The sequence below is a fragment of the Phalacrocorax aristotelis genome, chromosome 14 (assembly GCF_949628215.1).
Source record: "Phalacrocorax aristotelis chromosome 14, bGulAri2.1, whole genome shotgun sequence".
Classification (NCBI taxonomy): Eukaryota; Metazoa; Chordata; class Aves; order Suliformes; family Phalacrocoracidae; genus Phalacrocorax; species Phalacrocorax aristotelis.
This window is the reverse complement of record NC_134289.1, coordinates 3,202,850-3,223,423: the sequence shown is the minus strand read 5'-3', so window position 1 is coordinate 3,223,423 and position 20,574 is coordinate 3,202,850. Positions and strand designations below refer to the sequence as shown.

The 20,574-nt window shown below is 43.6% G+C and overlaps 1 protein-coding gene across 1 annotated transcript in view; it reads left to right on the top strand.

Moving 5' to 3' along the window:
* The window catches only part of IPMK (inositol polyphosphate multikinase), a 42,386-nt gene extending 38,773 nt beyond the window's left edge, over positions 1–3,613 (top strand). Inside the window, exon 6 of the mRNA XM_075109647.1 lies at positions 468–3,613. Coding sequence (XP_074965748.1) covers positions 468–1,102 — 635 coding nt within the window. The 3' untranslated portion in view covers positions 1,103–3,613. The remainder of the gene's footprint in view (positions 1–467) is intronic.
* Positions 3,614–20,574: the final 16,961 nt, after the last annotated feature.

Genomic DNA, 20,574 nt, shown 5'->3' with positions numbered 1-20,574 from the left:
CCTCCCCACTGAGGGACAGAAGGACATGTGCACAAACACACCCCTCTCCAGAGCTGGCACCAACTTGTCAGCTCTGTCACTCATGATAAATTGCTGCCTGAGCTGCTTTATCCCTGGAGAACTTCATGGGTCCCTGCCCAAAACTGTCCAGATGCTTGCTAAAATGACATGGGGAGCAGGAACCGTGTTCATCTGCTGTTTGATTGATACATTGCTTGCTTAATTTCCTTTACAATCCAAGCCCAACCTGTAGTATTATGCAGCTGGCCTTATACAGGGGGAGGTGACTGAAGGTATCATAGTTCCTCAGTTCACTTCTGATTTAGTTAATAATTGCCTGAAAGGGAACTATGTGAATGCTGTCTGTTTCTTCAAACCAAGAACTGTTCTCATCCTGAAAGAAATGAAAAATGTTTGATTTCTTTTCAGAGGTGAAAATAATCCCCAAATGTGTCCATTTCTTGCAGGCATCTCCAAGTTTTTCCACAATGGGTACTGCTTGAGAAAAGACGCAATAGCTGCCAGCATCCAGAAGATTGAAAAAATTTTGGAGTGGTTTGAGGGCCAGAAGCAACTCAACTTTTATGCAAGCTCGTTACTGTTTGTTTATGAAGGTTCATGTCAGGCAACAACTGTGAGGTTGAGTGATGTCACCTTGGCAGAGAAGAGAGGAGTGCCCAAAGGACTGTTATCAGGTGGAGACATACTGGAGTATAATAATAATATTCACGTAATAAATTCTACAGAGAATGGAAAAATTGAGGCCTCTGTAAGTAAAGGCTTGTCCAAATTTTATGCACTTCACAAAAAGGCATACTCTAAGAGGCACCACAGCCAACTCTCACTAAAAGTTGAAAACTTGGAGCAAGACAACGTGTGGAAAAGCAGCACGTGCATTACACAGGAGCATCTGAACGGAAACGTTATACCCCAACTGGAAAAAGTTTTCTGTCACATGCCAGCGGAGATCAAGGAAAGCGCGGATGTTGAAGTCCGAATGATAGATTTTGCTCACGTGTTTCCTAGCAACACAAAGGATGAGGGCTACATTTATGGTCTGAAGAATTTAATCACAGTACTTCAAAATATTTTGGATAACTAAATTCTTTGCTATGGTTTTTACTGGGGGCCAATGATAAAGAAGAACAACAACATGAAGAATTTCTGCACTTGTAATGCTGTATAACTGGTTTTGTATTGTTCTATATTTTATTTGTCTTTGTACTTTTGGTAGAAGGGTTTAACTTTTTATAATCTCACTCAGGAAAATAATTGATAGTTAATTAGGGCGTGTGAAAGGATGAAGATGCTTGAGATTAAGCAGGATAGGTAAATTAGGCGGATGAAATGCATATGGTTGGCTTCAATCCGAGGAGTACAGTTGAACAATAAGAAAGGGTTATGTTAGTTCCCATAATGACTTTAGAGTAGATAACATTTGCCCACTTAGCCTTGATACTGAGCCGTATCTCCAATAACAGTTTTTTAGAAAATGGACTGAAAACTATGAAGTGCAGGATTGATGTCCTCGGTACTGCCCTCTTGTGTTTACGGTATTTAAATAACTGGAGTTCACCCTACTTGGAGAGAAACCCCATTCTGAGTCAGTAGGCTAACCTGGAAGCCAGCGTATCAAAACGTGCTTTTCAATGTCACGGGAGGATGTTGCTGTTATCTCAGCGTTGGTGCGGGCGCTGCCCCGCTTGGTGGTTGTGGGTAGCTGATGTTCACCACAGACAAGCTACGACGTAGTTTGCGTTGAGGTGCTAAGAAAATGCTGGAGTAAAATTTGGTAACAGGCTTAAACTGCACAACTGCTAGAGAAGCTGTTTGTTTCTAAGGAAGAGTAAAAATGCAAACGCGAGATGTTCCAGGAACTAATTTGGTTTAGAAGATTAAGTCAATCTGTTAATGGAGTGTTTGATGCTGTGACTAAGGGAAATGCCTCACTCCTTTGTACTGATGGCCCTTCTCCAAAAACATTGCTTTAAAAAGCAAACTAACTGAATGGGGAAACAAAGCATTTTGAGTAAGCATACAGAGATTTCCTCTAGCCGTTTGCCCGCTTGTATTTTTGCAACAAGCGTTTCACATTTCCACCGCTGGGGAGCGCTGACTGGAAACCACGAGGAGCAATGCAGGTGAAGGACCCTTTACTGCGAGAAGATCGAGTCCAGCCCTGGAACAACCAGACGTACCTCTGTTTGTCATTCACAATGGAGTTGTGGCTCTCTTACCCTGGGCTAAAGCCGGCTCGTTTTGTTTTGTGTGGTTTTTTTTTTTCAATGACATCCAGGCAAGCTGTGTAATTTGAAAGTTGTCCCAACTTCCTTCTTTTCTAAAGCTTTCATATGGAATATTTGAGATCAGGTTGGTGTATGCAAAGCATTTTTGGTGTGTCTCTGCTGTATGTGGTGTGCGTGGCTGTCCTACCAAGCCTGTATAGTCAGCTATATGAAAAGTCAGGAGGGAGAAGTCTTGCTGTACACAGAGCAAGACTTTAATGCTTTAAGCAACCCCCAGAAGTAAAACTTCCAGAATGGATTTGGTCATTGGAAATGTACATCTTTTACATGTGGATTCAGTATGATGCTGGCCTTGCTGCTCTCTCTGTGCGATGGTCTGCACTATGCACTCATTTGTGCACATGGCTTTGCAAGTTCTCAGTTTGACGGGTGCTTTCTAAATCAGAAAGTGATAAATACTTTTTTAAACAAATATGCTGTTTTAAATAAAGCTGAAATTTTAGCTCTTTGAGAACCCAGGTTAATTGGAAGAAACAGGGTATTTCCTGTAGAACTACATAGTTTAAACTTTAGAGCTTATATTGGCCAATAGGTTCAAGAATGAAACCAATCTGTTAGTAACATCATGTTTCTGAAGCATAGGAAAAGGCGCTTGCTGGGGGTGGGGGGCAGTATCATCTTTTTGTAAATTTTATGCAAATTATGGTGAAGGCTGAGGGGGAAATATCAGGAAAATAAAGTGGTTTTTTTCTACCTGGTATTTCCAGCGCATCATATAGTAAATATATTCCCAACTCTCTGTGAATTAATTTAAGCCATATTCTAGGAAGAGTTTGTGGTTTTGTTTGCTTTGACGCTGGCTTCTCTGTTAGGACTTTGTTGTTCTGTCCCGTGAATAGTGAACACTAGAGTAGTCCAGGCCGATAGTGGCCTGGTATGATAGAGTCACAAAGTTTTATACAAACATTTATACATCTGAATTTTTGTCCTCTGTAATTCATCTCTTTTGGATTTTAATCCATTTTGTGCCAGAGAAATCAGACGTCTGCCTCAAAGGAGTCAGTTATTGGAAAATGACCTGTATGCTCTTAGTATAAGCGCATTCTCCTGTCTCTGCTTTAAGATATACGTCTTCAGTGTTTGAATGCTCTTTATTGATTGTTGTGTTGACTATGGCTGTGTTTGTAATGCACCTGGAATATTGTTAAACTGTCAGAATATTTTGAATAAAAAAAAAATAAAATAATTTTATGATGTTTTTTTACCGGTAGTTATTATGGATGTATTTCTGTTAATTTAAAATGTAGCTTGAGAGATAACAGTATTTTTAATTGGAAGTTGTGTAAATAAAGCTTTCTGTAGAGGTGTGTCGGTGTAGTACCAGCTGTGAATTTAAGCCTGCAAAGGCATTACATTCACATTGTTCTTGCACATTTTAGATTTAGTGTTTGTAGCGTCTTGTGTCTGGTCAGATTGGTGGCAGTTACGGTTGGAGATGTCAGAAATGTCACAGAAATGTCACAGAAATCATTAAACATATTACTGGATTAATGAGAAGATGAAGAGGGAGAGACTGGTCACTAAACGTATGCGTCGCCATCAATCTCCCTCCCTCCCAGCGATGCCGCTTTTCTTCTCCGTACGAGGCGTACAGGACAGGTGCCAGTTACTTGGAAATCTCCACGGGAACGGTAACAAGGCTTACAGGTGTCTCTGTCCCATGAAGCTGAGAGGGGTCCCTTCCCCAGGCTGGTGTGGTATATCTGGGCGCTGTCGTTGTCGATGAAACCTGTCTGTTTTGATTTTAAGCAATAAGTTTTATTTAGCAGAATCGATTGTCAAAAGGGAAGATTCATGGAAGCATTGTCTTTCACGTACTCTGAGGATATACTTTTCTGAAGACTTTCTGCCTAGGTGATTGTGAGGCTTGTGTATAGGCTTACCTAATGAGAGCTTGAATTATATAAAGTTTTATAAAAAAGCATTTACATATATGGTATTTTTGGATATGGGTGGAATTTGTGGCGTAAATTACCTTGGAAATTATTATACCATTATGAGATGATTAAAATATTTTAAACAAATAATTTTATTAACTCAACCGGAGACTTTATGTATAGTTGTGATTCACATTAAACTTATACTGTTTTCCATTTTTTTCTGCTGTAAGGCATAGTGAGACCATTCTTGTCTGTAACCCTACAGTTTCATGGAGAACTTTTAAAGTACTCGGTAGATTAGGAAATCACTAATTCCCTTTGCTTGGTTGACAGAGTGAAATACTTCAGTACACATGGTATTTTAAGTAACATCAGTGTTTCGTACAGCTAGAGCCCCAGTAAAACTTCCTCGCCTGCAGAGAGCTCCTGCTGATCTGAGTCTGGATTACACCGTATTTAAAACGGGCCTTTTCAGGTGTAACAGCAGCAGTGGGCAAAGGGAAGGTGTCACCTGTGCTGGCCGTGTCAGGCAGGGGGCTTCACAGCCTGAACTTAAAATCATTGTAATTGTTTTCTCCCTTCATGGTATGAAGTCCTAGCAAGGAAGATGGTAGAAGGACAGACTTGCATCTGCATCTGCTGTTTAAAGTTATGAGCAGTTGTTCATCCTCCCTCCTAATTTTTCTTTTTTTTTTTTTTTTTTTCCTCCAAGAAAGCTTTCCTCCTGAGTGCCTTCTTTGGCCCTTGCCACTGGTTACCTGCTGTAGCATCATTGTGGAATGATTTAAAGTGAAATTTTTATTTCCTGAAAACCTTATGCCCTGTAACTGTTCTTACTTATAATACTAATACCTGCAGGCATTGAAAAACACCACCAAAATGCCTCATATACTGTGGGAAATGGAGTTTCTCTTTTGCACTCTTCCCTGTGAAGGAGCAGGAGTGGAATGTTAGTGGAGAGCATGGTTCAGTGGGAGACTGGCTTGTAGGTTTTATGGAACTTCTTTATCTGTGTTTGGAAGAGGATGTTCTGGGGGCTTGGTGGGTGACAGCCAAACTGCTTGAAGCTTTCCTTTTCTTACTGCAAGTTAATGTTGAGGTTTGGGTTTAAGAAGGTAGCATAGCGGGGAGCAGTGAAAGTCCACAGGGAGCCCCGAGCAGGACATCGGGTCAGTTCTGCAATGCAGGTAACAGCCACGGGTAAGATCCAGAGGCTGCAAGTCTTCAGGTATCTCGCAGGGAGAATATGCCATGCGGAGGCTACCACAGGCCCCTGTAGGGTGTTGTCTGTGAAGCACATTCCTCTCCAGCCACAGGCCAAGAGCTGCCCATTTTCCATGTTCATGGCAATCTAGAAATTAGTGGCAAGAGAAGGTTGTCATCCAATGGACAAATGTAACTGAGCAGTGTTGGAAAGGGGAAAGATGAGCAAAAGCGAAGGATTGTGCAGTGGACAGCACACTTCCAGAAATATCTTTTACTGTAGTCTTGTTTAGTGGAGATGGGCCCTGTGTATTTGGCATTTAATTTGTTATTTGACATTCAACAGCAAATGGTCAGATCAAAGGTACTTTAAAACCACCTTAGTCTGAATCATGTACATTAGTTCAAATAGTTATTTTTTTAAAAAAGTGACTTACGAAGTAACTTCCAAATATGATGTGCGTTGCACCCGACTGTAAATGGAACTAGAGTGCACAAAGGCACTTTATTACTCTGGGAACTGTACTGGAAGATAACTGAAAGCATGTGAAATTGCGCCTGATGTCGTGTTGTTAACTGTTTTTAAAATCTAAAATTCTGCATTAATTATGCTTGATGGATGAATGTGTCTAGTCTGGTCTCAGTTTCTTTGATTCAAGTGTCTAAAGCCGTCACTCGATCTCGTCTAATTTTTATGTGTTTGTAATTTCATTTGCTATTTTTTGCCATTATTGGACTGCAGGGGGTATTGTTAATATTACATGCGTTTATTTTATAGAACGTTGTATTATGCCATCTACCGACTTTTGTAACTTAATTATAAGTGATATTTAGGGTAATTCTAATAGCTGTATGTTTGGCAAATTATTAAAATTTTCTGCAAGTGACTTGCAAGTATAATTGGTTTCTTTTTAATACAGGTAGATTGTTGAGAAAAAGTTTTCTTGACTCTACCTGCACTGATTAATCCCTCTTTCTTCTCTTTTCTGTGTGCTCTTTAATGGGTGTTCGCCTTGCATTTACCAGTTTTGCTTTACCCCCATATTTCTGTCATGGCATCCACTGCCATTGTTTGTTGGGAACACCTGCCTTGGTATATAAGAGTCATCTCGATAACATTAAAAAACAAAAAATAATCCACACACAGAAAAAACCAAATAGGACTTGTTTTTTGAACAAAAGTCCATGCTTTACTTTGCTGTGTTGCATGTGAACTGTTGCTTAGCATTGTATTTTATTTCCATAGCAGTCCACCAGTCTTTTTCCTAAAACCTTCATCCCTGCTAGGAAGTGTTTCTCTGAAAGGAAAGAGGATTGGAAAAGACAAAGCCAGCCCCCTAACTGAGACACAGGGAATAAAAAAAAAGGGGGGGGGGATTTTTCAGAAATTTGGGACAGTTTAGGCCTCGATGAGCAACTAGGAAAGGACTGTTTTACTCCAGAAGAGTCAAAGCTCATGGTTACCTTTAATGCTTGTTTGAAAGCTGTGAATATCACGGCTTAAGGGTGTTAAGGATGATTTGATTTTTCTCGTCCTTTCAGAAGAGGGTGAGTAGTTGGGCAGTGAAAGGAAGGCAGAGATGAAAATGTGGGAAAGTTACACTTTTCCTTTGTGCCCTGGGTTGTGAAGAGGGATCCTGTGAGTTGTTGTCAAAGAGGATGTAATCTGAGCTGTGTACAGAAGAATTTACTGCCTATGTTGTGGTAGGCAACAGAGTTACTGATTTGCAGATGCAAGACCTAAATTAAATTAATCAACTGATGGGCATTGTGGATGTAATTATATTGGTACAGTTGGTGCCAATTAACAGTAGTTTCCAGCTAAGGAATACTTGTGCACAATGCCTGCAGTTACTTTGGAATGTAGAGCATAAGCAGTCCTATCTCGCACCGTACCTTTGAGTAAATGAATGAAATTGTTTATGCAAGACTTCTGTATCTAAAATTTCCATAATCCTTTAAACTCATCCTGGAAAACACTTGACAGGTCCATGAGAGACTCTGTATGGCGTTGATCACAAGCCTTTGCATCCACAATCAGGTCCCTAATTCTGAAAGCCTGCAGGAACAGCCTTCCAGTTTCATTGTAAATCTGTGTGGTTTTGGTGTTTGGGCTTTTTTGTGTGTTGGAGTTTGGGGTTCTTTTTAATGTGTCATTTGCTTGTATACCAAAAGCTTTCTAAATGTGTTTAGTAGTCTTAGTATCGTCCTGTGGGTCTGTGCAGCCTGCCTTCCCGTGCTCCAGAATTGAAGAAATTAAAAACGGGGTGAGGCTACAACTGTGGTAAGAAGCATAGTTCTATGAGGATCTAGTTTTTATTGGGTTTTAAATTTTAAAAAATCTGAATGGTGGCGATGCATTGAAGAATCCTCTAAAGAAAACTCCATTTCCTTGTTTTAGAGTGAGGGAGGAGCCATGCTTCTTCATTGCCTGCTCAAATCACTTGTCGGCAGGTTATCGCCCAGCTGGGGGTCACCCCGACTCTTGGTTGTCTCCATCCTTGTGCCGACGTGAGGGTTTGAACAGCTGCACAGTGAAATGTGTCGGGGAGCTGACGTGGCTGAAAACTGACTCAGACAAAGAAAATTACATGTGGGGAGGTGCAGAGGGGAACCAGGGAACTGCACAGAGTCCCTCCGCAAGGAAATCCCATCCAGGATGGAGGCAGAGTTCAGGCTGTTTGCATACAGCCTGTGTGAAGACCAAACCTACTACTCATTTCCTATAAAGACCTACTTGCGGGCAGGAGCACAGATGTTGGGTTTATTTCCCCCCCAGCTGCCTCTCTGTCGCACAAAGCGTGACTAATGGCTGACGGATGCTAAACATTACAGTCCTGCTCTCGCCTCGCCCTGGGCCATCTGTTCCGGCGCCCTCTCCAGCTCAGCCGAGGCTTTCTGCAGCGAGTGGGTTTCACTGGAAACCAGTCTGACACATAAATTACTAATTTTCTGCTGTCCTGCCTTCCTCAATTTGGCTCATTTTGGGGGAGACAAGTGCCTCTTCTGGGTGCAGTGAAAGCGGTGAAAGATCGTGGCTGTGCAAGGGGAATGGGATTGCTAGAGAGCCATTAAGGCTTACCTTTAATATCTGACATTTTTCTTCATCTCCTGTTGCCTCTCTGCTGTCTTTGCTTGTACTTCTTGTCCTTCTGGCCATCCCCAAACAGACTTCCACTAAATGTAAGTTATTTTAGTTTGTGGATTGGGTTATCGCAAGATTTGATGATGAATGTAATCTAGAATAGAAACCATAAAATACCTGCAGTCAGTACATGCTTTCGTCAGCATGTGCTTTCCTCAGCATGTACGTTCCTCAGCACCTCTGCGTTTACTTTGACACTCAGCAGAGCAAATAAATCTACCTCTGCATTGTGCAGTGCAGCTGTAGGGCAGCCCACAGCCTGCTGCGCTGTATGTCCCCACCGCTGGCAGTAAAGAATCAGCGTCAGCACACGCTTTAGTCAATGAAGCGTAAGGAGAAATTGAGTGTAGCCCATTTTTCCCACAGCTACATAAGCTTTGCAATGTGGCTAGCAATAAAAACTTGATTTTGTTAGCAAATTCAGTGGATATAAATTGGCCAAGCAGATGGGAAGCTATCGAATAGATACTGTGCCAAAGAACCAATTTTGCAAAATTACTTTTTTAAAAGAAAAGCCAGAAGCAAACCAGGAACAGCCAGAAAGAAAATATGGACTTCTTGGACTTCGGTCAATACAAACCATTTGTTCTCAAATACTGTGAGTCTGCAGCTGGAGTAGCCTCTCCTCTAAGATGTACTGGTGTCCTTTTCGCACACAAAAAGCCATCCCTATGGCCTCAGGCTTCTCCAAAACCTGTTCATGTAAGTTTGTGGGTAGGTGAAGTAATTCTGGAAAAACATCGTGTTCGGTAGCAATCAAAAATCATTGGGAGTTTGTATCGGATCTCTAATTGAGCCAAGCAGAAAACAGTGTTATGCTACTCTGTGAGTCCATAAATGCAATGGTCCTCCTATAGCTTGAATACTCCATGTGGTTTTCAAAATACTGCTGGAACGCGGAGCTGGATGGACCCCTAGGCAGAAGCACAGAGTCTTTTGTTTTGTGTTACCCTGTTTAAAGTCACCATGGTCTCACTTAGCTGGGAATGTTGCATCTCCTGGGACCCTGCTCAGGTCACCCAGGGCATGTCTTGCTCCAGCTCTGGCAGTCAGAACATCTTCCTCCTTTCTCCTCTGCCTATGCCACAAGATGCTGAGCTCAGGGAAGCCCTATCCTCTTTCCAGGGTTTGTTACAAGTTCTTTACTGTTTCTTTTTTTTTTTTTTTCCCCTGCTGAAATTCGCCTGGGGGGAAAAAAAGCAGTATTTTTAACCCGTGAAGTGCCACATGATGCTCTGGATCATAGGCAGCTGAGTTGGTTAACAGTGCCCTCTTCCCACAGTACACTGTTCTCCTTAACATGTAGCAAAAGTCCAGAACACCCCAGTAAACTACAGTTGTTGCCAGAGGCTTAAGTATTAATTATTATACTGTGGTCTGCAACGTTCTTCATAAAGAAAATAATGTTCTTGTGAAGAGACAGCATGGCCTCAGCCTGCCTGCTTGCTTCTCTTTAAATCTGATTTTCACTAAACTTGAGTATCAAACCTGTAGTTTTAAAACCAACTAAGAGACATATCATCATTGCTTTTATCAGTTAAACTGGTTTGTGGTTTGTATGAGGAAAATGGAAGCGATAAAATGGAAAAAGAGCAATCCAGGCATCAAAGCAACAGTTAAAATCTATCTCGGTCAACAGATGTATTTTTATGAGTTTGCAATCATCATTGCAAATTAGAAAAATGCACTGCATTATAAAAAGACTTGAGAGCTGGGCAGTTAGCACAGGCCCTTCTCTTTGCTTTTGTGTTGTTCAACAAATTAAAGCAAAATCATGGGTCATATGCATCCTTTTCATTAAATTACAGTTACCCTTAAAGCTAATCAAAATGCATGCAACTGGATATTAACGCCCAGCAGTTCACACAGGTTTGTGGGAGGTGCTTCTGAAACAACCTGAAGGTTTTCGGCAGCCTAAACTGAGCTCTCTGAAATCTTGCCTCTGACATAAGTAATTTTGGTACTAATGGCAGGTCCTAGGTTTGACCTTGCTAAGTTCGCTTGCTCATCGCTGAGAGTAATATGACTGCGAAGCCTTTATTGTGTTAGACCTTTGTGTAGCCAGTCAAGGAGAGGTATCCTTGGGGAGTGTCAAACATGCTCCTTTCCAGGGCTGCCAACCTTTTGCTCAGCGGCCTTTTTCAAATTAATTGTACAGAGGGAAATACAATTGTAAAAAAAGGACAAGAGTGGAATTAAAAGGCAAGTCTCCAGTGCTACATGGCCCCTGCATCCCTCCTCAGCCAGGGCTTTTACAGAATTCAGTCCACTGGCTGCAACCATGTGTTGGCATTTAATCAGCTTGAATCAATTTCTTCTTCTTCCCCTGCCTGGCAGCTCTTTGTGTCTGTTTTCAACATTGGTACCCCAATCTCTGGAGCAAGGAGGTTCCAGGTCTCTCTCCTGCCACGGTGGTGCCTCAGAGGGGCTGATAACTAGCCAGGCTCTGTCACAGCTCACCTTTGACATCCACTTGCAGCAAGACTACAAGCAGTAATGTTTTAACACTATTAATACTCTGTCCAGAGAAGTAAAATGATGAATCGCTTGATCTGTAAAAGCCACTGTGCCTCTAGGAAAATAGTGAAAACACAGAAGTCCTGAGTACGCCCTTGATTTACGCTTCTTTATTGACCCTTTTCATTTTCAAAGCTTCCATCTCACCTGGTCCTTGCCAACACAAAAGCAACTGCACTGTGTGTGGGAGCAGCTGGAGTGGAAAGTCTGAGAAGTGAATCGGAAGATCTTTATAATGGAAAACTTTTTTGCCAGCAGGAAAGGAAGGTGCCACTTTTCGTCCTCAATTATGTTAGCTTTGTCTAAATGAAAGTAGGTCCCAGAGTACAGAAATCAAGACAGAATGGACAATCAATCAGTTAAAGGACGGGGCAGAGAACCAGGCAGAAGAGGAGGAACGCATTTGCAGGGAACTGGCAGTTCTCCATTAAAGAAAAGTGAATTGACATGAAAGAAGTTTAACTAAAATAAGGGTTTGTTTCTTGTGAAGCATACCAGAGTAATGGGCTAGTCATAGAAATAATTGATTTATTCACACTAAAACAGAGTCTGGGAATTGCAGAAAGGCTCCCTTAACCTCATCTATGTTATCCTTAAATCCCAACGCCGGCTCCCTCCGTGGGGGCCACATGGACTCATGTGACTTTTGATAAAGTAGAGAACTGAGCTCAGTTTTTCCCTGTAAGTAGCTCTATCATTTTGTACAGAAAACTTGAGCTGTTGCATTTTGGTTGGTGTTACTGAACAAAGAATGTTTGAGTCCGCTTTTCTTGGGGGCATCAGCAGGAGCTTTCCTCTCGGAGTATGTTTGGAAACCACGCTTTTGCTCCTCTGATGGAATTCAGTGCCATTTCCAATTGCAGGCTGCACCCGACTACAGAGTACTGTCAAGCAGCCTGCGAGTTTGGAGGCTTATACAACGATCTGCAGCATCCTTCCAAACCAGCTGCTTCTCTGGGTGATGCTAGGTGCTGATTTGGGATGCGCCCCTTGTACCGAGCAGGGACGGTGTCATTCGACATTAAGCCACCCTGCTGATTTATTCCTTGTCTGCTTCCTTCCTCCCAGGAGGACCTTGCAGGGGACAGACCAGGGGAAATGAGCCTTTGGGTTTCCCCCATGGTGACGCCGGGGCTCGTGTGAGCAGGTGAACAGGGGAGGCTGGTTCCCGGGCCTGCTGCGCCCTGCGGCGGCAGCCCGGTGTCAGTCCTCGCTGCTTGCTTTGGTGGTACCTGCACACGTGTCACTGACGCCCCCTGTGGGCCGCAGCCCGGCTTTGCACGCACTTATTTCTCAGAGCTGGTCTTTTTAATCGTATTTCTTCAATGCCTCAAGATGAATATCGTGCTTGTTTGTGGACAGTGTCCTGAATTCTGGTCCTATTTCGGCACCATGCCTCTCAGCTTGTCTGGTTCCAGAGTTCCTAGTGATCCTCCTGAGACTCTTTCATGCTTCAGGGGTTTTTATCTTTCCTTGCCTTTCCTTCAGAAGGAGATAAACCCACCACTGAGAAGACAGTGTTTAATTCCACCATTGGCACGTTTTTTCCAAAACATGCAACGGTGATTCTGGCTTGTGCACCACCATCTATCTTACACAACAAATATCCCACACAGCTTTCTTATACATGGGGAACAACTGGGATTTTTCGGCAGAGAGCATTTTCTGCATTTTCCCTGGCTGCAGATCCCCGTTGCAGTGGGAGGCCCTGGAGCCTCCCAGGGCCCCGTGCACTCTCTGGCACTGCTGTGGCCCTGCTCCTGCTGAAGATGTGCATATCTTACCAGCAAGGGAAGAAAAACTCTGGGATGGTTCTGGATGAATACCTGCGAAACTCATGGCAGAGATGGCTACTACTCATAGGGCTTTTAGCTTTTGCCCTGCAATTCTTTTAATTAAAAATATTTTAAAGACATTTTTCATCATTAAAGTCTGATCAGACTTGATTTTTGCTCCACACCAGGGTCATCTGTTGGTGATGATTGCTTTTTGTTATTTTTTTTACTCAGATGCATACAGCATGAGCTGGGCTCTGCATAATTCAGAAGCCTTTGGAAAACGCTGTGTATTTGTGTTTCGGCTGTGTGATATCTTTAGCTGCCAAGTGAGGCATCCCAAAATCAGTGTTCCAGTTACCTGGGAACGGAGTGACAACACTTGTCAGTCCCGTGCATGGCAATTGTGTTAAAGTGGAGATGTAGCTGAATAAGGATAACATTTTGGACTGCCAATTGTGAGAGTATTTTGTGGAGGACTGGAGCTCCTGTGCTGCTGGAGATGCTGTGTCTTGTGCCAGAGGCAGGTCAGGATGAGGGGGGGATGTGGGGGGGAACTGCTGAAAACATCCTTGAGTTTCTCTCCCCTGCTTGGAGATCTACAACTATTTTCTTTGGCGGTAGCAGCTGAGATACTGCCGACAATAAAGAGAGCTGCTCTGCCCCAATAAAATGCCAGAGGCAGTGCATTAAACCTGACCAAGACAGGTTTACTACTGCATATCTCTTGGCTTTATAAATGTTTATTACAGAAACCATTCTATACATTAATGGGATTATTTTGTGAGATGTGGAGAAGTAATAGAGCTCTTATCAGTGGAGTTGTGGTAAATAGTCTTAGGACTAATTATTAATTACTGATAATAAGCAGGAGCATTTTCCCAAGGGAAGCTGTTGCACATGCTTCGTGCAATGTGTTACTGACAAATATTGATGTGTTTTCTTAAAAAATGTGGTTTTAAAGGACATTAGTCCATGATTCCCTCAGCTGCATAGATGTAGTAGATATGTATTTTAAAATGAAAATCTGCGAGGGTCATGCTACGTTGCAAAATAACATAACTAAAAAAGACACCTTCTGGAAGATAAAGGTATGTATATGGGAAATGCCAGTTCATCCAGGAGGAAAGGCTGCTGGCTTTGAATAAGAAATGGATGGGAATAAAATCCCAAGCTCCTCCATGCAGCCTCACATGGTGTCAGACAATGAGGGGACAATGGCGAGGGATGGGGACACAGCTGGCAGCTGGGATATGGGAGAAATCCCAGGTTTTGCCTCTGACTGAGCCTTCATCCTCTCACCCCTCCAGTTAAAGCTCCTTAATCACAGTTTCCTCAGCAAACTGGCCCTTGAAAGTAGGTTAGAGATGAGCTTATAACCAGCAGCTCTGCCAGGGGAAGGAGAGAGAGGGTGTGGAGCAAGAGGGCACCAGCTGCTCCCTGTGATGGGTTGTTTTGCCCCTGAGGACAGCAGCAATGATCTTTGCCAGCAGTGGGCACAGCAGCCCAGCCGTGCAGAGCAACTTCAGCCAGAATCCTCATTGGAGTGAGGTTTGCAGGGGCTTTCTGCCCTTTTCCCCTTTACCAGAGACCCTGTATCTACCACCCCCAATTGGTGGGTTTCCCACCCCTGACACTGCTTGGGGAGAAGGCATTTTCCTCCCCAAGGTACCTACAAGTGATTAATCACAGCAATAAGGTGCTCTACAGGCAAAGGTAACGTGGCCAGAGGAACCCACCTTCATCTCCTGTGGGCCGGGCAGAGTCCAAGTTCTGAGCCAGTTCACTTACTGGTACATGGAGCTTAAAATGAAGCTGCTCAAGTTTTTTTAATCTCTTCAGATGGGTCCTGACTCTGGATACAACACTTTCCACTCCCACCACCAAGCAGGTGCCTGGAAGGTTTCCATGATTGGTCATCCCTAGCTCATGTCTGCTCATGCATGCACAAGGCTGCCAAAACACCTGGCTGTGGAAGGAAAGTGGCTTGTACTTTAAGGAAATCCAAAAGGTGGTAAAAGGAAGAAAAACAGTAAAGCAATTCCAGCCCTTCTGGCTGTTTCGCAGTATTTAGGATCATTAAGTAAGTTGCAAAATAAAACAACTATATGTGGAAAAAGTGGGACTGTTGGAAGTCATTCTGATTTTATTTGCTTCACTCATCCTTTCTTGCTTTCCCTCCTACTATTCCTTCCTGGTTGCTCTTGAAATAGCCACAGCACCTATTTTTTTGTTAAACAGAGGAGAGGCAAAGACTCTCCAGCGCACCTATCTGCGTGAGTGCCAGGACTCATATAGTTCCCAATTACAGGACAGCCTGTTCCTGTTCTATGCGCACAGATGCACTGATCTGGGATCTTTCTGGAAGCACCTGAATAACCTATTAGGCAACAACTGCCTTCACTGAACATGCAGTGCCAGCTACTCTCCCAGATAGTGTGGGGAGGCAGCAACTTTTGGGTTGAATGAATTGCATTAGGGTGATTCAGGTGATTTTGGCAGAAAGATTGTCTACAGCTGCTTCAGGTCCAGCTGCAAATGGCCCATCCAAACAACAAGCAGCAATCCCCCTCCTTTAAGAGCCTCAGAGCCCTCAGCCAGGCAGGTATTGCAGTTTGGTTCTTTAGTGTTTATTAGTATATGGGGAAGAAGTTGCTGGAAGTCTGTAGAAAATATGAAATAAGCTCCTCTCCTTGCTTCAGTCCTTTACATTGCTTTATAGGGGACCTGAGCATGACCTGCTGCTGGTCAGCCATCCTCTCTGGCCAAGTCCTGTGTAGGGGACATGTTGCAGTGGAGTGTCCAAGTTCATTGGGAAAGCAGCTCCACAATGCACAAAATACAGTGCTGAAAAAAGAAAGTGCCCTGGCACAGATGTGTGCTGTCAGGCAGAGAGGAGATCTTCCCACATCCTGCCCATCTCCCCTTCACACTCCAGCTGCCTCAGCAAAGCCTTCCTTGTGTTTGTTTTTGTTGTGAAACAGCAAAACACAAAAGAAAAGCTTTAAATTCCTTTTCTGTTTCATGTTAGTTATTTTTCATCTTGTGACAAACACAATTTTCTGTTGGCTCTCCTGGTGGAATTGGAACATCAAAGTGATTAATGCTTACAAGGTGTTTTTATTTTATTTAAGCATTTAGCATAGGGATTTCTCTTTAAAATCCACCCAGAGAAAGTCTTGAGGGGATTGGATGGTGAAAAGCTGATACAGATCTTCACTTGCAAAATGCGTCTCCTTGCTCTGCTTTTTGGATGTGGGATGTTGAAGGAGCCAGTGTAGGCCTTGAGGGTTAAATATGTGAATAAAGTGAGTAAGGGATTAGTAAAGCTGGGAACTGTTGGGATGAGCTTCTGTTTCCTGGTGAAAGTTGAGGGAGCTACTTAGAGTTCTACTAGTGCTTGCAGTAGGATTTCCAAGCTAGCTCCAGCAACAGAAAGTCTGGAGGGAGCTGTCAGAGCAGTGTTTCAGCACAGCTTCAGGGTTTTTTTTCCTCCTCTCGGCCACAATTGAGCTTTAAAGAGGTATTTGAAAGTGGGCATTTGAAAGCGGATGTATTTTTGAGTGATATGAAAAGAAATTGTTTTACTTACCCCTGCTTCTATAAGCTGCAAATGTAGTTACTGAAGTCTTTGCAAGCAGTATTCACCTGTGCCTTTGCTGGTCAAATTCAAGTGGTTTTCATCAGCATATGAGGCTAGCTCTGTTTTCTGCACTCGGTATCAACTTTCTCTGGAATAGAGAAAAAAAAGGGTAGGTAAAACTACAAAATAAGACTTCACGTTGATTTTTTTTTTTTAAAGGATTTTCAGGCTCTTAAGTGTTATTGCCGTTGTTGATATGGTGATTACGGAATGGAATGGGATAGGTAAACTTAAACACAAAACCCTGAGATTATATGTGTTTAAAAACAAAGCTGACAGAAGACAGCACTTAGGTGTGCAATGAACTACAGGGAGAACTTTCTTTTGTTGGCAAATGACTGCTGAGAAGCTATACAACCTCAAATGTAGGGCGAGAAACATTTAAAAAGAAAAAGAAAAAAGAAAAATAGCCTTGTCAGAGGCTGACCTAGAGTTTGTGTGGTTTTCCACCAGTGTGAGCTATCCCCGGCCTTGGAGGCTGCTGTCTCATCCTACTTTCTGCTGGTATTTTAGGTATCGTGTGAGGAAAGCCTGATCAGCAGCTCCTATTCTGTATTGTTTTGGGACAGCTCTGTTTCTTCCAATGTGTCCTGTCCACTCAGGAAGACTTTTCTTTCCTCATGAGTGAGGGAATAATTTAGGTTGTTTGTCGCGCCTGAGCCTGTGTGAGGAGCTGGACTGGGCTTAGGAGTCACGATTCGGGTCAGAAATGCCTTATGGTAAGAAATGTGCTATTTCTTCTGGTGGAGTAGCGCTCATTTTCACCAAAGACACTTCTAGTAAAAATTGATAGCTTTTTTTTTTTTAAGGAAAATAGGCTTTTAAGGAAGGTTTTTTCACCCGGACAAACCCGGGAGAGCAGGCAGGCTGGCCGACTTACTGTGCCCCAGGAACCCCCCCCGGCTGAATGACCCGCTGGCGGCTTTTTAGTGCTGTATTTACCACTAAAACAAATGCAGATTTGGGTTTGTGGTTTTTTTCGGGTTTTGTTGTAAACCGAGGAGCAGCGGTCAGGCCCCGGCGACGCCGCGGCATGGCGGCATCCCGCCACCGGCCGGCCCGGCGGTGGTCGCCAGCCGGTGGGCCGCCCCCTCCTCACAGAAGTGCCCGGTGTGCTGGGCTGGGGCTGCCCGGGCCTGCCCCGCTCCCCACGGGCGCTGAGCGGGCCCTGGCTGCGAGCTCCGGCCCTGAGGGGGTTCCCGGGTGGGAGGGAGCAGGCAGCGTTCCCGCCGTGGGCAAAGCTCGCGCTGCCGGTAAGCCAAACTTTACTAGTTTAAAAGCGCTTGCTGCCGGTGAGGTGTTTGTGTGTGAGGAAATGGCTTGGCGGGACGCCACCAGTGGCGGTGCCTGAGGTAAAGCTGAGCCTAGCCTCAGCGCGGCTGGCGGGCTCTCCTCAGGGCGCGGCTCTGCGGCCAGGGAGGTCAGGTCGAAGCTTGCCCGGCCTTCACCCCAGCCTTCGCGGCTTCGAGTTCTTCCCCGCTGGCTGAGGGGAACTGTGGGCTGAGCTGAAGGGTAACGGGGTAGGGCTGTCAGCAGGGTCACGCGTGCAGGGGTTTTGGGGGGCAAATCACCCTCGGAATCTGAGGGATCCCACTCTGGGAGCAGCAGCAGGGGTAATTTACTGTATTAAATAGTATATTGCATGCTGTGTGAACGGGTCATCTTGGCCTATGCAGCAAAAAGCTGATCCTCAACTGGAAATGGGACCATGCACCATTAAATATGTAACCTTTGGATATCTGATGCCTTTAGGTTTGCAAAAGCTGAGGCTGTGCCACGCTGGAGCCACACACAAGAAGTTATGCCGAGGCCTCCATGCCAGGTGATCACCAGCTGCTGCTGAAGGGTGGCACTGGCTCTGCTGTTACTTGGGCAGTTGTGTGCCTGCACTCCTGATGACTCCTGCTTCCCGTGTGGGCCCTCAGCACCGGCTCTGCTTGAGAAGAAGCCACCTCTTCCCATGTTTTCAGTCAGAACTAGGTGAGCCAATGCCATTTGGCACATGTCCAGTGGTGGCATGTGCCACACACTATTAAAAAAAAAAAAAAAATTTCCCAGACAGCAGTCTGCTGTACATCTATTATGTGTAATAATGTAAAAGCTGTAGGAGGAACAGCAATGTCTCCTATGAGTCACTGTGGTCAGTGATATATACCTGTTAAAAAATTTTAAAAAATCTTCTTGTCCAAAAATCTGATGGAACAGGACTTGTTGGGGTGGGGGGGAACCAAGTGTGACCCAAATGAATTCCAAAGCAAAAAAGTTTTCGAGGTTTTATCCAGTTGTTTTGGGGGGTGGCAAACTTGATGGCAGGAGCAAGACAGCTCAAATTTGGTGTTTGTAAATTGGTTGTTACCCCACTGGCTAGCAAGCAGGAGCAGGGCAGCAGGAAGGCTAGCAAGGATGCCGGTGATGTAATACTACTCTGCAAAAATAAACATTGTGTTAAGGATATAATTTTTTATTTTTTATATGCAAGGGTTTCTTTTGTGTGTGTGTGTGTGTGTGGGGGGGTGTTTGCTTTGTTCACTGTTATGAAAGTGCAGCGATCAAAAAGGTAGAGCCTGGAGCTCATCACATTGGTGTCCTATTAGCAAAGCCAGCCTTCATCCAAGCTCAGATCTACTTTCAAGGCCTGGAGCGGAATCCTGCCCCACTGCCACCAGTGGGAACGAATCTGTTGACTTTGGTTAAGTCAAGGGTTCAGTTCCTGGTGTTGATCTGGAAGGCTTTGCCTGTGCTTTGTCACCTTCTTCCTGGCTATCATCTGTTGCTGGAGGCTGAGGAAGGTCAAGCACAGGTAAAATTAGGGTTCAGGACTTGGAGCAAGCTGCTGCCTGCTGTCCTCATGACCTTTCTTCCTGAAACAATGTCTGGTGAGACAATATCTTGCAGAAGCAAAGACTTCCAAATATTAATGGGTACTGCAACTCCTTTGTAGTGCATGAAAATAGTGCTTCAGGTCTGTACCAAGATGAGAAAAGAAAAGCCCTGACCTTTTGTTCTTAAAAATCTTACATCTTAAGATTTTATTTTAGGGTTGTCTTAAATCTAGTTTAGAATTTTTTTTTTTTATTTGAAAGAAATAGGCATTTTTGAAGCGCATCAGTTTAATGATAACGAAGAGTGGTGTAGCACTAGATGTCAGTAGTGCTTCACCAGTTTCTGTGTCAGACCTTACAGGCTTTATTTGCTGCCAGCTTTTGGCACATAGATGCCCTCTCCTTATTCTGTATTTTCTAGAATAAGCATGTACAAATACGCTGTCCTTCAAAAATACATTTTCTTTTACTTTGCTGTCCTTGGTGAATAACCATCTTAGGTTGCCAACTTCCAAAAAGGACATGTTTTCTGACATTTCTGTAGGTCAGGCATAGTGGTGGTATTTTTTTTGTTTGTTTTGTGTGTGGTGGTTGGGGTTTTTTTTGTTGTTGTTAGTGGTCAATCTATAAAAGTTGCATGTGGGCTTGTTACTTGGCAAATATCACTCTTGTTGCAGTGACTCATTAAAATTCAGGTGTGAAAGTTTCAAAAGTGGTTCCAACACTACTGAAGAACTCTATTATTTGTGAAAAGATACCCTAGGTCTAAAAGCTCTGATTTAGCTGACCACTATCAGCCAGATGCTTTAATGAAGTGTCCTTTATCACACTTCGGGATGGCAGATGACGAAGGGAGGTAGCATAATTGGATGAAGGACTCTGATTTCTCTTCTTAAAATGCTTTAAAGCAGAAGGCATGTCTTCATGGTGATCCTAGGCTGTTTCCTGGTTCATAATACTTAATAGAAAGTACTACAGCTAGTGTTGTGACAGAAGCCAGATAGTGCAGCCACTTCTTGCTTCTCCTTCCTAAGAAATGTTTAATATGTTAACATAAAATTTCTGAAACCATATTTCTGTTATTGGAAGAACTTCCGGAGATTGTAGTTATTTCTCAAGGGTGCGCTGTTGTGAAAATTCAAATAGTTATGCTGTTTGACTTCAGGATGGAGTTAAAAATGTATGTCTGTCTTACGTTTACTCTTTTTTTTTTTTCCTTTGAAGTCGCTGTAGCTTCTTAGGGCAAGTGCTGCCCTTGTGCAGTTAGATGCTGGGCAATGTAT